This window comes from Labrus bergylta, chromosome 18 (assembly GCF_963930695.1).
Source record: "Labrus bergylta chromosome 18, fLabBer1.1, whole genome shotgun sequence".
In the NCBI taxonomy this organism is placed as follows: Eukaryota; Metazoa; Chordata; class Actinopteri; order Labriformes; family Labridae; genus Labrus; species Labrus bergylta.
This window is the reverse complement of record NC_089212.1, coordinates 11,841,714-11,860,701: the sequence shown is the minus strand read 5'-3', so window position 1 is coordinate 11,860,701 and position 18,988 is coordinate 11,841,714. Positions and strand designations below refer to the sequence as shown.

The 18,988-nt window shown below is 42.7% G+C and overlaps 2 protein-coding genes across 4 annotated transcripts; both read left to right on the top strand.

The window, feature by feature from the left end:
- inf2 (inverted formin 2) lies at positions 1–13,791 on the top strand. Of its 3 annotated transcripts, XM_065966412.1 has the most exons (23): positions 4–237; positions 3,371–3,772; positions 4,266–4,381; positions 4,551–4,710; positions 6,206–6,239; positions 6,494–6,635; positions 6,757–6,889; positions 7,417–8,001; positions 8,270–8,415; positions 8,538–8,599; positions 8,682–8,784; positions 8,916–9,001; positions 9,114–9,214; positions 9,324–9,394; positions 9,485–9,592; positions 9,707–9,777; positions 9,897–10,017; positions 10,135–10,299; positions 10,588–10,690; positions 10,830–10,982; positions 11,260–12,117; positions 12,390–12,443; positions 13,240–13,791. In XM_065966412.1, the coding sequence occupies exons 2-22, from the start codon at positions 3,376–3,378 to the stop codon at positions 12,440–12,442; spliced, it is 3,768 nt and encodes a 1,255-aa protein (XP_065822484.1). In that variant the 5' UTR covers positions 4–237; positions 3,371–3,375; the 3' UTR covers position 12,443; positions 13,240–13,791. The 3 variants fall into 3 exon arrangements, with proteins under 3 accessions (XP_065822485.1, XP_065822484.1, XP_020485642.3); XM_020629986.3 differs by lacking the exon at positions 12,390–12,443; XM_065966413.1 differs by lacking the exons at positions 12,390–12,443; positions 13,240–13,791 and having other exon boundaries at positions 1–237; positions 10,830–10,926; positions 11,260–11,690.
- A 205-nt stretch (positions 13,792–13,996) lies between these two features.
- On the top strand, positions 13,997–18,563 carry adss1 (adenylosuccinate synthase 1). The gene is made up of 13 exons (XM_020629987.3): positions 13,997–14,316; positions 15,157–15,259; positions 15,358–15,420; positions 15,513–15,563; positions 15,653–15,719; positions 15,857–15,964; positions 16,043–16,124; positions 16,555–16,681; positions 16,793–16,947; positions 17,512–17,636; positions 17,802–17,899; positions 17,992–18,141; positions 18,390–18,563. The coding sequence occupies exons 1-13, from the start codon at positions 14,128–14,130 to the stop codon at positions 18,440–18,442; spliced, it is 1,371 nt and encodes a 456-aa protein (XP_020485643.1). The 5' UTR covers positions 13,997–14,127; the 3' UTR covers positions 18,443–18,563.
- Positions 18,564–18,988: the final 425 nt, after the last annotated feature.

Sequence of the window (18,988 nt, the reverse complement as noted above, 5' to 3'; positions counted from 1 at the left end):
CATTGCCAGTCACAAGTGAGTGAAAAACCCAGGAGCCGTAATGGTTTGAAAGCAGTGCCATCCGCATACCACACAAGGCTTGACCTGCAGCACAGTGCAGAAATTCTCAGAGTGCAGGCTACATGTTTTATTTTTGGGGTAAAGAAGATGTTGCCTGGATGACTGAAAAGAAATCATCCTCCTGAAATAGACCAGAGGACGCGATTCTTCAAGTGCATATTTATGGAATAAAAACAGGTAAGGTAGCCTACCTCAATCAGTCTGTTATTATCTGTATTAATGCAACAGTGTCGTAAGGATGAGACGATTTGCCAAAGTGTATAGCTTTAAGACTTCCTTCCCCCGCTGTCTTTACTCAAGACAATAAGGTGACCAGTCCCGTTATGTCCCCTGCTATGTGGAGGCAAAGTAATGATGTAAATGTCGCTGTTTCAGTTCCCTCTTTTTTTTTTTTTTCCTAATTCACTAGTGCATAACGCAGATTGAGAATCTCAATTGTATTCTAGTTTGACAGTCTTGTGTGTTGCTATCCTGAGGATGGTGATCGAATGCTCCCTGGAAATCTACTTTCGTCTGGAAAAATGAAGAGGAAGAAGGCTGCCATGGGAAGGGGGGGGAACAGCGTTGGTAAATTTGACTTGAACTGTGGGTGCAGTTTTAAGGCTGGTGTTTGGGCCATGTGGGCTGTCACTTGTTTCAATGTGTGCTGGTGTTAACTCTGTCTCCACAGAGGTTCAAGAAACCACCAGACAGTCTGGACATAAAGGAAACTAAACTATACAAAAAAAAAACATTTCAACATTTCAACTCCAGAAATGCGCTTGTGGACTTTTGTCGGTCACTCCCTTAAATAGCATTAAGGGGAGGAGAGGAGAGGAGGTTTAGATATCAGTTTAATGTCTACCAGATGTTCTCTGTTGTTATTATCATTAAGCACATGCTGTGAAAAGATTTTGGATACAGGTTTAATCCATAAGCACACAATAGGCTATGCATGGAACATATGTTCAGTTTGTTAACATGTGTTTGAAACATAAATCATCATTATTATAATTTCAGTGCTAACAAGCTCAAATCTAATTGTTTAAACCATCATTCGTGTCATTATAGCTGGTATTTCTGTGGAGGGAAAACCAGATGAGAAAAATGTGCAGTGACAGTGCTGTGCGAGATTTAATCCACTCACCCTAAATCTATTAGTTTGTGCACTCATTAGTTATTGATGAAAATACACAGACGATTCCTCGAAAAAACTACAGTGCATAAGCTGATGCATATGTCTCTGAGGAAATAAATCCGTGGAGCTGTTTCTGCATGCTCATAAGTGTTGATGTTGTCCAGTAGCAGTGGGCTGCTGTGTGGGCGGCCTAACCAGAGGACAGATGAGTAGGCTGGTCCTGTGCACAGTGAATCAGCCTGCTATTAGAGGTACATGTGGGAGATCTGGTAGACAAGGTCTGTAAGTGAGAGTTGTTTTTATTTGGAGGAGTGCACAAAAAAAAAAAAAGAATAAGTAAATGTTTTGTCCATGATCCTTGACGTTGCACAACCTGCAGCCAAAATGTTTACACATGCACGGAAAGTACCAAATTTCTTTTGGTCAAACCAACCTTTAGGAATTAAAATGGAATTGCAAAAGAGGAACACAAGCTGTCACACCAGCATGTTTATCTTGAGCCATGTTTCCTGTCCCGGGAAACCCTCCCTTCCTAGTGAAAAGTTCCTGAGACTTGCTGGGTTGTGTCTGCATGATACTGACACACACAAAAAAAACACAAGCAGAATTTCCTGAGATGTTTGTGAGTCATGTTTTTTTTTGTGGGAAGTGAATCTATTTCACATATTTTCATGACCCTGGAAATTCTCCAGATTACAAGCATGAACTTGCAACTTTTGTTCCCTTCTCACTTTGAGCCTATAAAACATGATCTTGTGCCACAAACAGAAAGTGTCTAAACAGTGAACGGGCATATATTTCATAACCCCAAATGGGGCAGGGAGCATTCCACCCATTTTGAGGCTAATGAACAGAGCTCTTTGATGACTATTGAGAAGGCCTATTGTGAAACACCATTGTCAGGCTGCTTGCTGCCACGGTAACACTCTCGCACTGGCAGCGGCACTAAATGCTGCAGTCAGAGCTGACGAATGCCTCACCAGAAAATGTGAGAAAAGAAAAAAAACGCTTCACCTTGACTCTACTGAGTGAATAGAAATCCAATTTGTTGGATTTTTTCACAAGTTATTACTTCTTTTCTCTGCTATTTTTATTCATTTATTTCCTTGAAAAGAGATACATGCAAGACATTGCAAAAGCTGCCTGTAACTGTGTGTAGTTTACTGAACAAGCAGCAACAAGCCAATTATAGATTTTTACAAGAACTGTAAAAATGTATAATTCCTTCCAGCCGGGCTCACTTAGTGATCTTTATCTCGAGCATTCTGTTTGGGCATGCTCATACCTTCATGTCTCATTTTGTATATCTTTTCTTTGCCAAAATCGAAATCAACCACAGGAGACAAAAGAACGACTCACATTGTTCATTTATCCCGGACCACTTAATATAAAAAACTCCGTAGCAGGAAGTATTTTGAGAGTTATGCAGAAAGTTTTCCCCTTTTTTGGTCCGAAAGCCTTATCCTGTTGATTCTATTAGCGTGTGGGAACGTGTTTATACTGCTCTCATGAATTGCTCTCATGAATTGCTGTGGATCTTTTTCAGAAGCTAAGAGGTGAGAGTTAGGTTAAATGGGGCCACTGTGCTCTGGGGCTATGCCAGAAAACTCAAGGCTCTTGTGAGATCAATGTAAGCATTCAGGTCAATGTCAGATATGTTGGTATGAGGATTGTGACATTTTCTTCCCACAGTGTTTTTTCTATGTAGTACCTTGTGCAGTTTTTTTAAATTTTTAAATTTTTTAAAATCTATTTTATCCCATTAAAAAATACTTCTGTTCTCATTGTTTATTGCAGTAGCAGGCACTGCCCAGACACCACTGAGCTCAGCTTTGTCCGTTTGGTTGAGCTGACTGAGAGTCTCTTCTCTTTCAGGCAGGATTAAGTAGGAATGTTTGGCAGGGCGGGCGATGGCTGGACTGCTGACATAAAAGTGCAGAGCTATCATTTCCTATTCTTTTTCCGTTTCATTTCTGATAAGGCGTCATGTTGGCTTGTTTCCTCTGGTCTGGATAGCAACGATTACACTGTACACTGGGCAAAAAAAAATCGTTGGACATCTATGCAAACAGAAACTATCTGTAGGCGAAAGACAAGCTGATTTTTTTTTTTGAGAAATAGCTGAGAATGGCCTGCGCACATAAACACTGACTAAACACCGACTAAACACTGCTTCACGTCTTTCCTCCGCAGCCATCATGTCGGGGAAGTCGGATGGAAAGAAGAAGTGGGCGGCAGTCAGGGGCCGCCTGGGCTCCTCACAGGACTCGGATACCCAGCAGGAGGCCAACCTGGAGAGCGCCGATCCAGAGCTCTGCATCAGGCTGCTGCAGGTCCCCACTGTGGTCAACTACTCGGGGCTGAAGCGCCGCCTGGAGGGCAGCGATCAGACGTGGATGGTGCAGTTTCTGGAGCTGAGCGGGTTGGATCTCCTCCTGGAAGCTCTGGACCGGCTCTCGGGGCGGGGATGCTCTCGTATTGCAGACGCTCTCTTGCAGCTCACCTGCGTCAACTGCGTGCGGGCAGTCATGAACTCATCTGCAGGGATCCACTTCATCATAGACAATGAAGGATACATTCGGAAGCTCTCACAAGGTTCATCACATTCTTTATAAACACATCACATGATTTTGACTCAGAGAAGCCTCATGCAATAAAAGAAAAAAAACATTTGAATTATGCAATAGAGTCTGATGAAGATATTTAAACCCTGTTCAATTTAAAGAAAGCTGAAAGACTTGAGGCACCACTTTTTGAACATAATGTGTAACATCTGTAATGTTTGGCTAAATTAGTCATAATTTGGGGATGAAATAGTTAATCTGATTCACTATGCGACCTTAATCTTTAAGACATGTTTTCAGCTTTTATATACAAAGATGAGTCATTTCACGGCGCTTCACGACATCCCTATAAATGTAGCGTCACGCTGTGTGTTCATTATGGATTTTCCAACACGTTTTTTATCTTAAGTACAACGTCAATTCCTTAGAAGGCAAAGTTCAACCTTAAAGGCTGTGAAACAAAGCGTAATAGTAATTATGAGCTTGCGACATGTATTAATGTGTGTGATCCTGATGCTCCACAGCTTTGGACACTTCCAATATCATGGTGAAGAAGCAAGTGTTTGAGCTGCTCGCCGCCCTCAGCATGTTCTCTGCAGAAGGCCATCGCCTGGCACTGGACGCCCTGGACCACTACAAGGCAAGTGTGGAAGAGTCACACTTGTAGCATCTGTTTTTGAAAAGTTGAGCTGTGTTAGGATTTACTTCACATGACCCTACGATGCCCTCTAGTGGTGGATTGCATGCACAGGTTTTATGAATCAGTAGAATTACTCATTCTCTTGCACTGACTTTGATTTCCCCTTCAGGGCGTGAAGACTCGGCAGTATCGTTTCAGTGTGATCATGAATGAGCTGCAGGCCACAGACAACGTCCCTTACATGGTCACGCTCCTCAGTGTCATCAACGCCATCATCTTTGGGACGGATAACCTCCGGCAGAGAGATAGGATGAGGAAGGAGTTTATCGGTAGGTTCTCTATTCGGCTGCTATTTAACAATTCATGAGGAGTCTTAGAGTTGCATCAAGAGCAAGGTCACTTTGTGGTTAACGGTTTTCCCGCCCAAATCAGCTGAAAGTGAGCGTTGAGAGGAGAAAGCAGGACGTCAGCTGTAGCTCTTCACAAATATCTCTGTCACTGGGTCCGTCTAAGAATAAGAATAATGACCTAATTCTCACATCGACAAAACGCCTGAGAAACTCAGCAATCCTCAAATGGATAAAGCATTGTGTATTCTTAAATTTAACATTATAATTATTCAGTATACAAGTTTTTTGATGTAATCACTTTCAAATTTTAAGAAATTCCACTTACCATATAGAATTTGTATGAGATGTTTTCTTCTGTAGATGCATGTTGCCTGTGAAGTCTTCCCAAGCATAAACAAGATCAAAACAGGATTAACCTTTAGCATACAGTTCATAAACACACAGACATAAATTTCCCACGAGGCATCAATGAAAAATCAGCAGAATTGGGACTATTTACAAGTATTGTGGGGGCGCTGGTGGCCCATTGGTTGGTGCGCGCGCCCCATGTATGGAGGCTATAGTCCTATAGGCCCAAGTTTGAGTCTCCTTTCCCGCATGTCATTCCCCACTCTCTCTCCCTTATTTCCAGCTCTATCCATTGTCCTATCCCTCAACTGAAGGCAAAAAAAAGCCCAGAAATAAAGTATAAAGTATTGTAATAGTTGCATCTATATAAACCCTCCTATGTTCCCTGTGTCACAGCCCGGGCTCAGTGAGCTGGACAAAGAGGGAGACCACACAGTTTTAAAATAACTTCAATGATAATGTATTAGAAACTAAAGCAAAACATTCTAATACAAGAAAATGCAGTCTGTATATCTGTGGTTATTGCAATGGTGAATGTGTGTGTGTTGTTGTGGAGGAAAAACAAACACAACAAACCAAAGTTGATAACAGCAAGAGAGAGAGAGAGAGAGAGAGAGAGAGAGAGAGAAGCCAGCTTAACTACCAAGGCCCAGCCTGCTGAGGTGCATGAGATCAAATTAACTGGCTCCGCCCCTCTCTAACTGAAGGCACCCTGAGTGGGAAGAGAGACAGAGTCAGAGTTGTTTCCTCCATCCTCGCTCCTCGGTGCCGGATAAAGAGACTTGAGACGTCCATTAACATGGCGGCGCGGAAAGATTTCCGGTTCAAGCGAGGATCGAGGAAATGAAAAATAAAGAGACATGAGAAGCTCAGGAGGAGGAGCACTAACAAAGTCAGGTGGTCATCACACCTGAAATGCCAACCACCACCAAGGACCAATCAGCTATTTGTTCAGCCACTCCTCTTTTGTAATTGCTCACCTGTGACTCTTTGCCCTTTCCCCCCCAAAAAAAACTAACACACACCACTGTGAAGGAGAGACGTGTGACAACTTTGGCAGATAAACTTTTCTTAAAAGCTGATAATTGTGTTTGGTTGTCATACTTTGTGTTTAATTGTCTTGCAGGACTCCAGCTTCTTGATATTCTGCCAAAGTTAAGGTGAGACCTCCTTCTGTTGCTCACATTTCATTTTGAGAGACTTTAATCATAAAAAAAAAAGAGAAATGTTTAATGCAACGAAGACTGTTTTTAAAGGTTACTTTTAAAGTTCATTATCACTTAAAGCAAAATGGTGCCGTTATGAAAGACATTTGCAATTTGCATCAATTATGGAGTGATTCATCGTCGCTTTCTGAGAACTCAAAATGGCATTTGAATGAGTTAGTGTTGCGGCTTTGTGTGTGGATTTCCAGAGAGCAGGAGGATGAAGATTTGATCATTCAATGTGAAGCTTTTGAAGAGGCAATGGCTGAGGATGAAGAAGAGCTGCTGCGTGTGTACGGGGGCATCGACATGAGCAATCACCTGGAGGTTTTCACGACACTCTTTAACAAGGTGCCGCTCATTGGCTTTCGTCTTGAAACAATTCTATTCTTAAGTTGTCCGTGTCTTAAGAAGAATGTTGACCAGGAAAAGCCCCCATAGTTTGTGAATATGCATGTGTTGCTGTGTGCAGGTGAGCAGCTCTCCAGCCTCTCTGCAGCTGCTGTCCATCCTGCAGACGTTGTTAGTGCTGGGGCCGGGTCACTCGGATATCTGGCTGGCTCTGGAGGCCATCACTAACAGAGCCACACTGCTGGCCCAGGACTGTGAGTGAACAGTGAAGCAACAATGCTTTCACTTTAGGTCAACGCTCTGAAGAGGCTAATGGCTAGCTAATGGCCTCCTCAATGATTAATGTGTAAAGAGGAGAGATTAGCCATCACAGCCTTTAAGATAACCTCGGGATGAATATGAAGCATTTGGTGACATGGCAACTTAAGTAGTTTGTGTGTGTGTGTGTGTGTGTGTGTGTGTGTGTGTGTGTGTGTGTGTGTGTGTGTGTGTGTGTGTGTGTGTGTGTGTGTGTGTGTGTGTGTGTGTGTGTGTGTGTGTGTGTGTGTGTGTGTGTGTGTGTGTGTGTGTGTGTGTGTGTGTGTGTGTGTGTGTGTGTGTGTGTGTGTGTGTGTGTGTGTGTGTGTGTGTGTGTGTGTGTGTGTGTGTGTGTGTGTGTGTGTGTGTGTGTGTGTGTGTGTGTGTGTGTGTGTGTGTGTGTGTGTGTGTGTGTGTGTGTGTGTGTGTGTGTGTGTGTGTGTGTGTGTGTGTGTGTGTGTGTGTGTGTGTGTGCGTGCTCCAGCTCAGATGGAGTCCTGTGAGAAGATCATGCAGCGGCTGATGTTCTCTAAAGGGAACAGCTGTGCGGGTCACCATGAGGTGGACGGGCAGCGCGTGAAGGTGGATAAAGCTGTTCAGACCGATACAGATCAGCAGGACGACACGATCATCACATCTTCTCAGAAGCCGCTGTGTGCCTTACCGCCGCCGCCGCCGCCTCCCCCTCCACTCCCACCCTCTGGTTTAACTGGGTCCTCACCTCCTCCACCCCCACCCCCTCCTCCTCCACCGCTGCCTGGAGGGTTTGGTGGACCTCCACCACCTCCTCCTTTACCTGGAATGGCACCACCGCCACCACCACCGCCGCTGCCGCCCTTTGGTCTTGGCATGGCTCCCCCACCACCTCCGCCACCTCTGCCAGGAATGGGTGGCGGACCGCCACCGCCACCTCCCTTGCCTGGGATGCCACCACCACCCCCTCCTCCCCCAGGCATGATAGTGGCTCAGAGCAGTCAGATGCTGGGATGTGCTCCGCCCGTAAAGGCAAACCGATGCCCAACCCTGAGGATGAAAAAGCTCAACTGGCAGAAACTCCGAGCAGTAACAGGTAAGGGGGAAAATAAACATTTTGGGGAAGGCTTACATAATCACAATCTTACATTTTTCCTCCTAAAAGTCGAATGCACATTGTTATGAACATCCATCTTACTTGGGGGGGAACTGAACACACCTTTGTATACTTTTGGATGTTATTTGATGATGCTGTTTTCCTTTAGATATAAGAGCGGGGAAAGCATTAGTTTTAGATTAGTTTAAGATACAAAATAGAGCCACATGGGTTCATGACGGGTTCCTCTCTTCCTGCACACACACAGATGGTCCCTCCATGTGGGCCTCGGTTCAGAAAGAGCCTCCTCCTCATGAGCCGGACTACAGCAGTATCGAGCAGCTGTTCTGTCTCCCAGTGACTGAGCACAAAGACAAGGGGGCAGCTGCTCCTGTCAAGAAGGAGCCTAAAGAGGTGCGCTTGGTCAACACTCAACACAGCTCCTCAGAGCTGTAGCCCCCAGAACAACAAACGCCTGATTATCAATGCTGAATAATCAATATGCCTCCTAAAGAAAACATCTTCTCTTTTTTCAGATTACATTTATTGATCCAAAGAAAAACTTGAATCTAAACATTTTCCTAAAGCAGTTTAAATGGTGAGATATTAAACATTCCCTTATGTTTTAAATATGATTTGGTTTATCTCCAAGCTGACTGTTTGTCTTGGTATCTGTCTAGCAAAAACGAGGACTTTGTATCCATGATTCAGAAAGGGGACCGTTCTAGGTTTGATGTAGAGGTGCTAAAACAGCTTCTGAAGCTCCTACCAGAGAAGCATGAGGTCTGTACTTTTTATAACCTCATCATCCATTTTCCTTTTTACTTATTTTTTCTGCTCGTGTAGCTGCCATTAAGGGCCCACTTCAAAATGGCAAATGTATGACTCACTGTTTTGTTTGTTTTTTAATGTAGATAGAAAACTTGAAATCATTCCAAGGAGAAAAAGAGAAGCTGGCAAATGTTGATCGCTTTTACACCTGCCTTCTCACGGTGCCATGGTAACTTTTCTTAAGTGCTGGTTTAAGTATGTGCATGCATTATATTTTCAGAGCAGTCTATACTGGCCTACTTGGCTCCTTAATTCCTTTGATTTCTGCCCTGCCTCCCCAGTTATCAGTTGAGGATCGATTGCATGTTGCTGTGCGAGGAGACCTCATCAGTGTTGGAGATGCTAAAACCTCGAGTCAAGCTGGTGGAGGAGGCTTGCCAGTGTAAGTGAACCCTAGACTCTCAGCGTTATTCACATACATGCAGCCAAACGATGAAGCCGAAGATTTTTATCAATCATCATCAAGTAAATCCATGCAACTGTTCTCTCAGCCCTCAGAGAGAGCACGCTCATTCCTAGTCTCTGCAGACACATTCTCGACGTTGGAAATTTTCTCAACTACGTACGCGCCTTCTTAAGTCTCATCTATATTTCACTGAAGCTGACATTTTAAAAAGAGCTTGCATTTTTAATTGTCGTTCTACTTTTTCAGGGAAGTCACACAGGGAACGCAGAGGGGTTCAAGATCAGCTCTCTGCTCAAGCTTACAGAGACCAAGGCCAACAAGAGCCGCATTACGCTGCTTCATCACATCCTGGAGGTACACTAACTGGCTCACAGCTGCCATCATTTCTTTTCTTCCCCCCCCCCCCCCCCCCCCCCCTCCTCGTTTATGAACCTGCTTAATTATACACTGTGGTTTGATTTTGCAAAGGAAGCAGAAGTGAACCACCCGGAGCTGCTTGATCTGCCGGATGATCTAGAAATCTGTGAAAAAGCAGCAGGGTAAAGAAACCTTTAATTTGTACTTTAACTCATGTTTAGTGTTTTTTTTTTTTTTTAAGTTGGTCCTAAGTGGATCTTTAAGCAACAGATAAGAAAACGGTTTTACACTCTGTCCTCAGAGTTAATCTGGACTCTATTCAGTCAGAAGCCAGTGCCTTACTAAAGCGACTGAACGATACGGCTAAGAAGGTCTCCAACTCTGTCGACGATGTGAAGGAGCAGTATGCCAAAGTCCTTGAGGTAAGATGATGATACACCCTGCTTTGCCTTTAAACCTGAGCCAACTCTTCATGACTCAGTGCTGTTTGAAAGTGTGATCCAAATCCCCAATTTTTTTTTTCTTTTTCTGTGCTGCAGGAAAGCACTGAGATGTTTCAAGCCCTAACTGAAAGGTTCACTGCTTTAGAGAAGAAGAAGAGTGAGCTGGCTAACTACTTGTGTGAAGACGCCAATCAGCTGTCGCTTGAAGAACTCTTTGGAACCATCAGGACTTTCCGAGGACTTTTCATCAAATCAATGAAGGTTAGTATTTATCCACACATTCTGATGATGTATTTGCAGAGTCTTGTGCACTGGATTTTTTGAAAATGCAACGACTAATGAAGAGTCATGCTGTGCTATTTGAGATGCTGTAATGATGTGAAGTCCACTGGTTGGGTATGTTGGCAGTGTTTTTTTTGCAACATTGAAAGCATGATTCTATGGGAAAGCTTGGAGATGCACAAGTCTCGGCCCCAATGATACAAAGACAAATTGCTAAGGACATTTTGTACTTGGCAGTGAGTGACATCCTGACTTTCATGATAACAGGAAAACAAAACAAGAAGAGAGCTGGCGGCCAAGGCAGAGAAGAGAAAGAAGCAGCTGGCAGAGGAAGAGTCCAAGAGACAGAAGGGAGAGAACGGAAAAATAAGTACGCTGTGAACAGCCGTCCTTTTCTTCCAATGTGAAAGAAATGTTGCAGCTCAAAGACTGATTAAATGAGTGAGATGTCACTTGAATTGCATGTGTTTAAAACCTTCTTTTTTTTTTTTAAACCTCTCTTTAACCAGTCAAGAAAGGCTTTATACCTCAAGACGACGGCTGCATCGTCGACCACCTCCTGGCGGATATCAGGAAAGGGTTCAGCCTAAGAAAGACCAGGCCAAGGTGCGATTCGGAAAGCCTACCTTCTAGTGAAATGCGTAGGGATACCTGCCCGTCTGGTAAGGACAAGAGACTGTGGCCTCCATCTGCAGTTCTAGCTCCGCTCCTGAGCCGTTTCACTGCAAGCCACAACACAGCCCTGCTGCTTTGTATAGGCTGTTTTTTTTTGTTTGTTTTTTGCTATCTTGCTACATGCTTTTTACTTTGCCTTTGAGAGCGTTTTATTTTCATGCACCTGCTCTCACTGAATTATTTCCTCATTTCAAAGCTAATAAAGATCTTGATGTGTTTAACTTGAGCATTAATACCACCTGCTTTCCCCCCCCTCCCCCCCAGGGTCAAGTGTGAAGCCTGTAGAAGAAGAAGCCGCCTCCATTTCCGCTCCCACCAAACCTCAGACAGAGGGTCACCATACCAGCGCAGGCGAAGTCAACGGCTTCATCAGCCCTTCAGAAGAGACTCCACCAGCGCCACAGAGTGCGGTGGAAGACGGAGTAGCTGCAGTTCCCAGCACACCCCAAGTAGTAAAACCAGCAATGGCAACACAGGCACACTTGAAAGGTCCGATGTTGCTGCTGGAGGCGCAACACTCACAGGAACCTGCAGTTTCACCGCTAGATATAACACAACCTGAGTCTCGGGTTGAAGCAGACCATCAAACATGTCCCCCTCCAACAAATGGCTTTTCATTGGATTCAACTGAGACCAGTGCCATCAGCCCTTCTTCCCTCTCTGATTCAGACCAGATAGAGGCTGTTTTAGACAGCACATCCAGCCAGGAGAAGTTGACGCCTGAGGAGACAGTGGACATAAGTGTTCATTTTCAAATCAAAGAAAGTCCTTTACCTAAAACAGACAGTGTGACGGAGGGTAGTGAAAGCACTAAAAGAGGAGAAGGGAAAAGTCAAACCAGTGATAAAATAAGCCATTTAAAAGAGACTGCAGGAAAAGCAAGGCAGGAACACATTATCATAGAAACCCACAACCAAGATGACATCATCACCTACGAACATACAGGCCCTAAGAGCAGTGTGACCACGCTCAGTGAGAGCAACGAGGGGTGGGACGTCCCTGATGGACTGGAGTCAGATATCCAAGATCTGCCGTCGGTCTCTGAATCAGTGTCTGCACCCCTTAGACCCGAACCAAAGAAACAGGGAAGCTTCTTTAGACGAAACAAAAAGAGTAATCCAGGTAATCCATCCATATACATCAATAAAGATCACGTTTGGAGTGCTAATGATTTGATGTGTCTTAGTGGAAAATCCTTACTTGTTTTGTTTTTATTCCATTTAACGTTTTATATATTTTTAAGTGCATATTTATAAGCATGATTTTAGCATGTTGTGCATTTTATTAAAAAGTTTGGATGCAGTGTGAAGCCCTTGAATAGCAGATTGAATATTACATGGATGTAATTATGGCCAGTCTGTTTGAATATTCTGTTTTTCATTCTGAAACACAAGGTAACAGTGGGAAAGGACAGACTAGACATAAAAAAGGCTGTGTGTTGCAGTGAGGTAGGTCAAAAACGGTGGGATGGCAAAGTGTAAGCAGGAACATCACCCTGATGAGTTCAATCACCGTCAAAGCTTTGTCCTAAATAACGCATCATTTGTTGGTCTAACTGGATTAACTGGATTTCATTTGTCTATGTTGTCCAGCTTTAACTCTTGCTTTCTCTTCAATGCTTGGGCAAGTCAGTTGTGGTCAGGCCAAACTCTAACAGCATTCAGCAAACTGTGTGTTGAAGTGATTCTAATGTCTGTCAGACCGGGGGGGGGGGGGGCACTTTAACACTGAAGGCACTTTAATGTTAAGAAGTGAATCCTCTTGAACCAGCACTTGAGCTATACAACATCCACCTTTTTCTGATCTAAAGCAGCCTTGCAGTTTGTGAAGTCATTGTGTAGTCATCGTGGAGTTATTTCATAAGAGTTGTCACTTTTGTCTCTCTACTCCCCATATATTCTTGTCCATTCCACAAATCTGCAGCTGGGACTGATTAACCTACTAACACAGTCCAACAAGTGTGTGCTTCCTGTGAACTTTTGAAACTGTTTAGATGACTTTGATTAAAGATACTGTATCCTATGTGAATGAATCACAAATGCACTTAACACAACCAAAAAAACAACTTTTAACATTTTAAGTCTGATGTCATGTTTGAAATCTGGACATACATTTCTCTGCCAAGTGCCTTTTTTAAGTGCACAATTTTATCTGTAAATGCATATTAGTTATATAGAAGAATTAAAGTGTTTTATTTTCAAACAGTTTGAATCCATTTATTCATTTCAGTCTTTGTTTCCCCAGGTGACTCCCGAAAGAGGAAATCGAGAGGAAAAAGAAAATGTTAACGTCGCTGAACTGGATGGACTGAAGTATATTTTATTTAACGAGAACACATGAGATTTGACTCTTCGGGGGTGAATGCAGAAGTCTTCCTTTTGCAATGATTTTTGTTTTTCAAGACCTAGGAGATGAAACACATCGATGGCCTGGATCTTCAAAGCGAGGATGTTATAACATGTCACTTTATGTAAATGAGTTTCCGCTTTTGTGAATATGATTGCTTTTGATTGAGACAAAAAAAGCGAAATGTGCTTTCTATGTTTTGTACAATTGTTGTTATATGCATTGAATGTGTTTTGCAATAAGCTCTATTAACTGTGCAGCACCTGCAGAAAGAAAGACAGATGTAGTGTTTGGTGCAAGATGTTTGATTTATCATCCAAAAAAAGTAATGTCTTTATTTAAAGTTTATATATATTGTCCAAATGATCTCTAACAGCAAATATGAGGAAAGTATTTAAAGGATTGTAACTTTTAATGTTTATATATTTTAATAAAAGTGAATTGACTGTTGGGCTGTCTGTGTTTAATCATCACTGTCAGGCAGATGAAGCAAAGAGGCGAACATAATGCATTGTACAACACATACAAAAGCCCCATTATAAAGGGTAGCATACATGATTGACTTTACGTGGCTCAGGGTGCATTCACATACCCATGTGATTGCTGTGAGGAAAGGCTTTTATTGTCGTCGCTCTAACAGCCTTGGAGACATTTGGCCGAGCGCAGCGTCGCTCTTACGCGCGTCTGGCTCTGACATCATCGGCTCTGAAGTTACAGATATGGCATTGCCGCTCTTGCGGTACAGTCTAGTCGTCTTGAGACGGGCGGACTAAAGCCACTGCCACCATGTCCCTCACCTGGTCTGCGAAAGACCACAAAAACATGAGTCAAACCGCCGCGACAGGACTGAAGCGATCGCGCAACGACGCGGGGAACAAAGTGACCGTGGTGCTCGGTGCGCAATGGGGAGACGAGGGCAAAGGGAAAGTCGTCGACTTGCTGGCGACTGATGCTGACTACGTCTGCAGATGTCAGGTAACTGCTTGTGATTTGTGATTTCATCTGACTATTCGTATGGGCGTGTCTTTGTGTTAATGCTGAATGCCTTTTTCCTACGTCGCCTATTCAAAACCTCACAATAGAGTTTGGCTCTTTACTGGCAGCTTGGTGAAACGCAACAGGTGCTGAGAGTCAAAAAGATTGAACCTCTGTGAAAAGGAAATATTTAACAGAATGCTGTAAACCTCTGTGAGTGATGCTTTAAACAATATTGATTCATAGTTTAATATTCTCTGTTGATAACCACCTCTCAGTCTAATGCAAAGTTGTGACTGTCTTATTCAGATATTGTATTAAATGTTTTGAATTCAGCATAAACTCCAGACAGGTCATTTCTGTCCACTTGCATAACGCACAGACACCCACACAAACACAAGTGTCTGGTCAGAAATCAGAGGTCAGGCCAGAAGTGGAATACACCGTGAAAGCTGCCAACTGTTGCTGTGTTGTACTTGTACTTTCCCCACTGACAGGTCTAGCACCCTGTGTTCTGTATGCTTGAGAGCCCCACCCACCGGGCGAAAGAGAGGTCACATTCTCAGGGTGGCTTGATATGTGAGAAGGCCAGGTTTTAACCAAGAGGGATCAGAGCGGAGGATCCATCTGCACGAGCCAAGTGTGTTAATATAGGTGCTGGAAAAGCTCGGTGGATTGGGAAGAGTGTGGCTCAGCACTATCTGGAGAAAATAAAATAAGACTTGAAAATGTGGCTGTATTTTCTTTGGGGATCTTCAGTGTTAACATCTTTATTTTTAATAATTTGCCATAAAAAAAGTGTATTATAGCTATAATAATGAACACTGCTGTGATTACCAGGGTGGCAACAATGCAGGACACACAGTGGTAGTGGATGGCAAGGAGTATGACTTTCACCTTCTCCCCAGTGGAATCATCAACACTAAAAGCACATCACTCATTGGTAAAGATTTTGATTTCAGTATTTTACACACAGCATCATTAAAAAAAATCAGTGTAAGACTGATAATACTTAACATCGCCCTCTCTCTGCTCTTATAGGTAATGGAGTGGTCATTCATCTACCTGGCTTGTTTGAGGAAGGAGATAAAAATGAGAAAAAGGGTATTTAAAAAGAGAAAATATCCTTTTTACATCATGCATCAGTGTAAACTAAGATAAAACATGCTTACATGTAATTGATGTTCTCTGACCAGGTCTGAAAGGCTGGGAGAAGAGACTGATCGTCTCAGACAGAGCTCACCTTGGTATGTACAGTTGTTGTAATTAAAGAGGTTTCCTTTACAAAGTTGTGCGGAGGTCGCCTTTTAAAGATTTGTTTTCCATCTCTTTGCAGTGTTTGATTTCCACCAGGTTGTAGATGGCTTACAGGAAACTGAAAGACAAGCACAAGAAGGAAAGAAGTAAGGGGGTAGAGAGAGGACAATGAGGGCGGGAGATGTACAAAACTAAAACAATAAACAAAGACCTGCATGGCCTACATGAATTCCACTTGTCATTTGACAAAGCTTCTTTTTTGGCTTGTGTTTCATAATAAAAGCATTGGAACAACCAAAAAGGGCATCGGACCGGCATACTCCAGCAAAGCATCCCGCACTGGCCTGCGTGTATGTGACCTCCTGGGAGACTTTAAGGACTTCTCTATGAGGTAGGAATCATGGGAACAATGAGACCGACACTTTAAAGTCGAGTTGTGACATGATTTATGATTTTCTCTCCTTTTCAGATTCAAGAACCTTGTCCACCAGTATCAATCCATGTACCCAGCCTTGACAGTTGACGTTGAGGACCAACTGAAAAAGCTCAAGGTAGTCCTTGATGACTATAGCGGTGGCAAAAATACATCCTGACTGTATCCTGGGATACAGTTACCTAACTCTCAATATCGATATTTTAATCAAAAATCATGACACTTCACTTCCAATTTTGACTCACAGTATCACTACTTCTTAACTCCTAGGGTGGTAAGAACTGACAAATCCACTCTACCTTTTAGGGAAATTTTGTAATCTTTAGTTATTTAGATATCATAATGTTTCATTATGATTGTCTTACAATTCATCAATTATTGCAGAATCTTTGTTCCTGATATAAATGCAATCATGGGTCATGTGTTGTATCATATTTTATGGTATCATCCCAAGGCTGTGATTATCACCCCTATTGCTGACTACTAAGTGATGGATGATTTTCAGTACTTACAACAAAAAATACTTTTTGTTTCCTTGTGTCATGCAGGAATATGGTGAGAGATTGCGGCCGATGGTTAGAGACGGGGTCTATTACATGTATGAAGCTCTCCATGGATCTCCAAAGAAAATTCTGGTTGAAGGGGCCAACGCCGCTCTCCTTGACATCGACTTTGGTAGGCTCGGCAACAATGACGTGAAATATCATAATATAAATGAGAAGACATTTTTTAGAAGACCTTGGAAGAAGTTGGTGCTGTAGTAACACGAAAAATGATTCTCCTCAGGAACGTATCCCTTTGTGACATCATCAAACTGCACTGTGGGCGGGGCATGCACCGGCCTTGGCATCCCACCTCTGAACATTGGCGATGTGTTTGGTGTATCAAAGGCCTACACAACCAGAGTGGGAATCGGGGCTTTCCCCACAGAACAACTTAATGTAAGAGCTATAAACGTCTCAAGTGACTTCATAAGATAGTCTCATGTATCTTCTCTGCTTCAATGGGCTTTGTGTTGTTTGGAGAAGAGACAACTCAGCATGTTATGTAACTCAGTGATAAGTAGCTCTACATGTACATGTTTGTGTGTGATCATGGGGCGAACACACAAGCAGAGGGCCTGCATGGAGGAGAAGGGAAGGAGGGGAGGGGCGTTCTCATGCTGAGTGCAGCTGTCAAATTGTGTGAGACAGGCTGAAACACCCTTTACCTCTTATGCAGATCACATGTGCACAGGGATAAATTTAGGGCCAGAGTTCAGGATATATTTACTGTGCTAGCTGGGGTTATGTTACTTGTCACGGGAACTGACCATAGGGACATAGGTCAAGATGTTAACACTTTACCCCTCCCAGCCCATGTGATGATGTGTTATTGTACTCAGCTGTGTGTTTTAACTGAGGCGCTGATGGCATATTTTTAGGTTTCATTAGTGAAGCCTGACATCATAAAAACTCAGAAATAATAAAGTAACATGCAGCACTGTATTTCCCTGTTCACTCCAGGCAGTAGGAGAGCTGCTGCAGACAAGGGGTCATGAGGTGGGTGTGACCACAGGAAGGAAGAGACGTTGCGGTTGGTTGGATCTCGTCATCGTCAGATACGCTCACATGATTAACGGCTTCACTGCGTGAGTGTCTAGAGAAGTTTAAGCTTTTCATCAGGTGTTTTGTGGTTTTCATGTTTGGATAGAGTATCACATGTATCCTACAGCAATACTGTCCTCCACCACCATGTAATAAATATTAATAAATAGCACATAGTAAACAGTTCTGACATGTTACCTCTCATACAGCATTGCTTTGACAAAACTTGACATCCTGGATGTGCTTGATGAAATAAAAGTTGGAGTTGCCTACAAACTCAATGGGAAAAGGATTCCCCACTTCCCAGGTAAGGAAGAATATGACTCACAAAAACCCTTTGCTATGATTAGTGAAAGGTTATATTGATTTCATAATTGTATTATGTTTTTTTTATCATAGCCAACATGGACGTTTTGCATAAAGTGGAGGTTGAGTATGAGACCTTCCCTGGTTGGAAGACTGACACTTCTGCAGCCAGGAAGTGGAATGACCTCCCAGCCAAGGCTCAGAACTACATCCGCTTCATTGAGAACCACATTGGAGTTCCCAGTATGTCTGACAAAAAAATAACAAACTTTTATATCTGAATATTTTCTTTTCAGAGCTAAATGCTTGGTCAACATTTTCCCTGAAGGCCTCTGAATAAAAAAAGTAGTTGTGCATGATGAAAATAAAGCATGGTATCATTTATATAAGCCTATTCCACCTGTTATAGATTGCCTTTTCCAGTATTGATTGTTATAACTTTGAGTGTGCTTCTAGCTTTCTAATCCTTATTTCTTTCTCTCTCTCTTTAGTCAAGTGGGTCGGTGTTGGAAAGTCCAGAGAGTGCATGATCCAGATGTTCTAGAGGAATATATTTTTCTCCCCTGGATGGAAGTGCAGAAAATGTGGCACGATGTGGCATTTACTCATCATCTAAAATGATCTTCTTCTCTTTAGTTAATAAACAAGACATCTATATAATGTGACCTTTGATCAGTGTTTGCTAAAGTTGTTTTGTTGCAATGAAAAATATTTTATTAAAACAATCACTCAGTTTGACGATGAGATAAATGTCAATGTATGGCTATTTCATCACTTAAAGCAACACAAATGTTATTCACAAAAGTTGATAGATCAAGACTGACGCACTCTTTATCATCAAACGCTTGGGACTTCAAGCCAACTTTGACTGTCCTCAAGGTAAACATGAACACTTGCTGCTATAAAGTTAGACTACAAAACAATTGCCTGTTTAATAAAAAAGAAATCCCTCCACTCATTTAAGGCATCTTAAATTTGTGAATTGAAAAGCAAGCCTGCTGTTCCAAATGTTCCACCATTCTACAGCTATTCATTTTTGACACCTTAAAACAGAAATTACAATATTCAAGCAAGTCCATGAAGGCAGCAC

Bases quoted from the DNA above. Each gene is read 5' to 3' on its own strand.
- inf2 (XM_065966412.1), top strand. From the start codon at position 3,376: ATGTCGGGGAAGTCGGATGGAAAGAAGAAGTGGGCGGCAGTCAGGGGC. The intron at 4,711-6,205 runs GTAGGTTCTCTA...ATTGTCTTGCAG, and splicing joins GATGAGGAAGGAGTTTATCG to GACTCCAGCTTCTTGATATT. The intron at 9,002-9,113 runs GTAACTTTTCTT...CTGCCTCCCCAG, and splicing joins TGCCTTCTCACGGTGCCATG to TTATCAGTTGAGGATCGATT.
- adss1 (XM_020629987.3), top strand. From the start codon at position 14,128: ATGTCCCTCACCTGGTCTGCGAAAGACCACAAAAACATGAGTCAAACC. The intron at 14,317-15,156 runs GTAACTGCTTGT...TGTGATTACCAG, and splicing joins ACTACGTCTGCAGATGTCAG to GGTGGCAACAATGCAGGACA. The intron at 17,900-17,991 runs GTAAGGAAGAAT...TTTTTATCATAG, and splicing joins AAGGATTCCCCACTTCCCAG to CCAACATGGACGTTTTGCAT.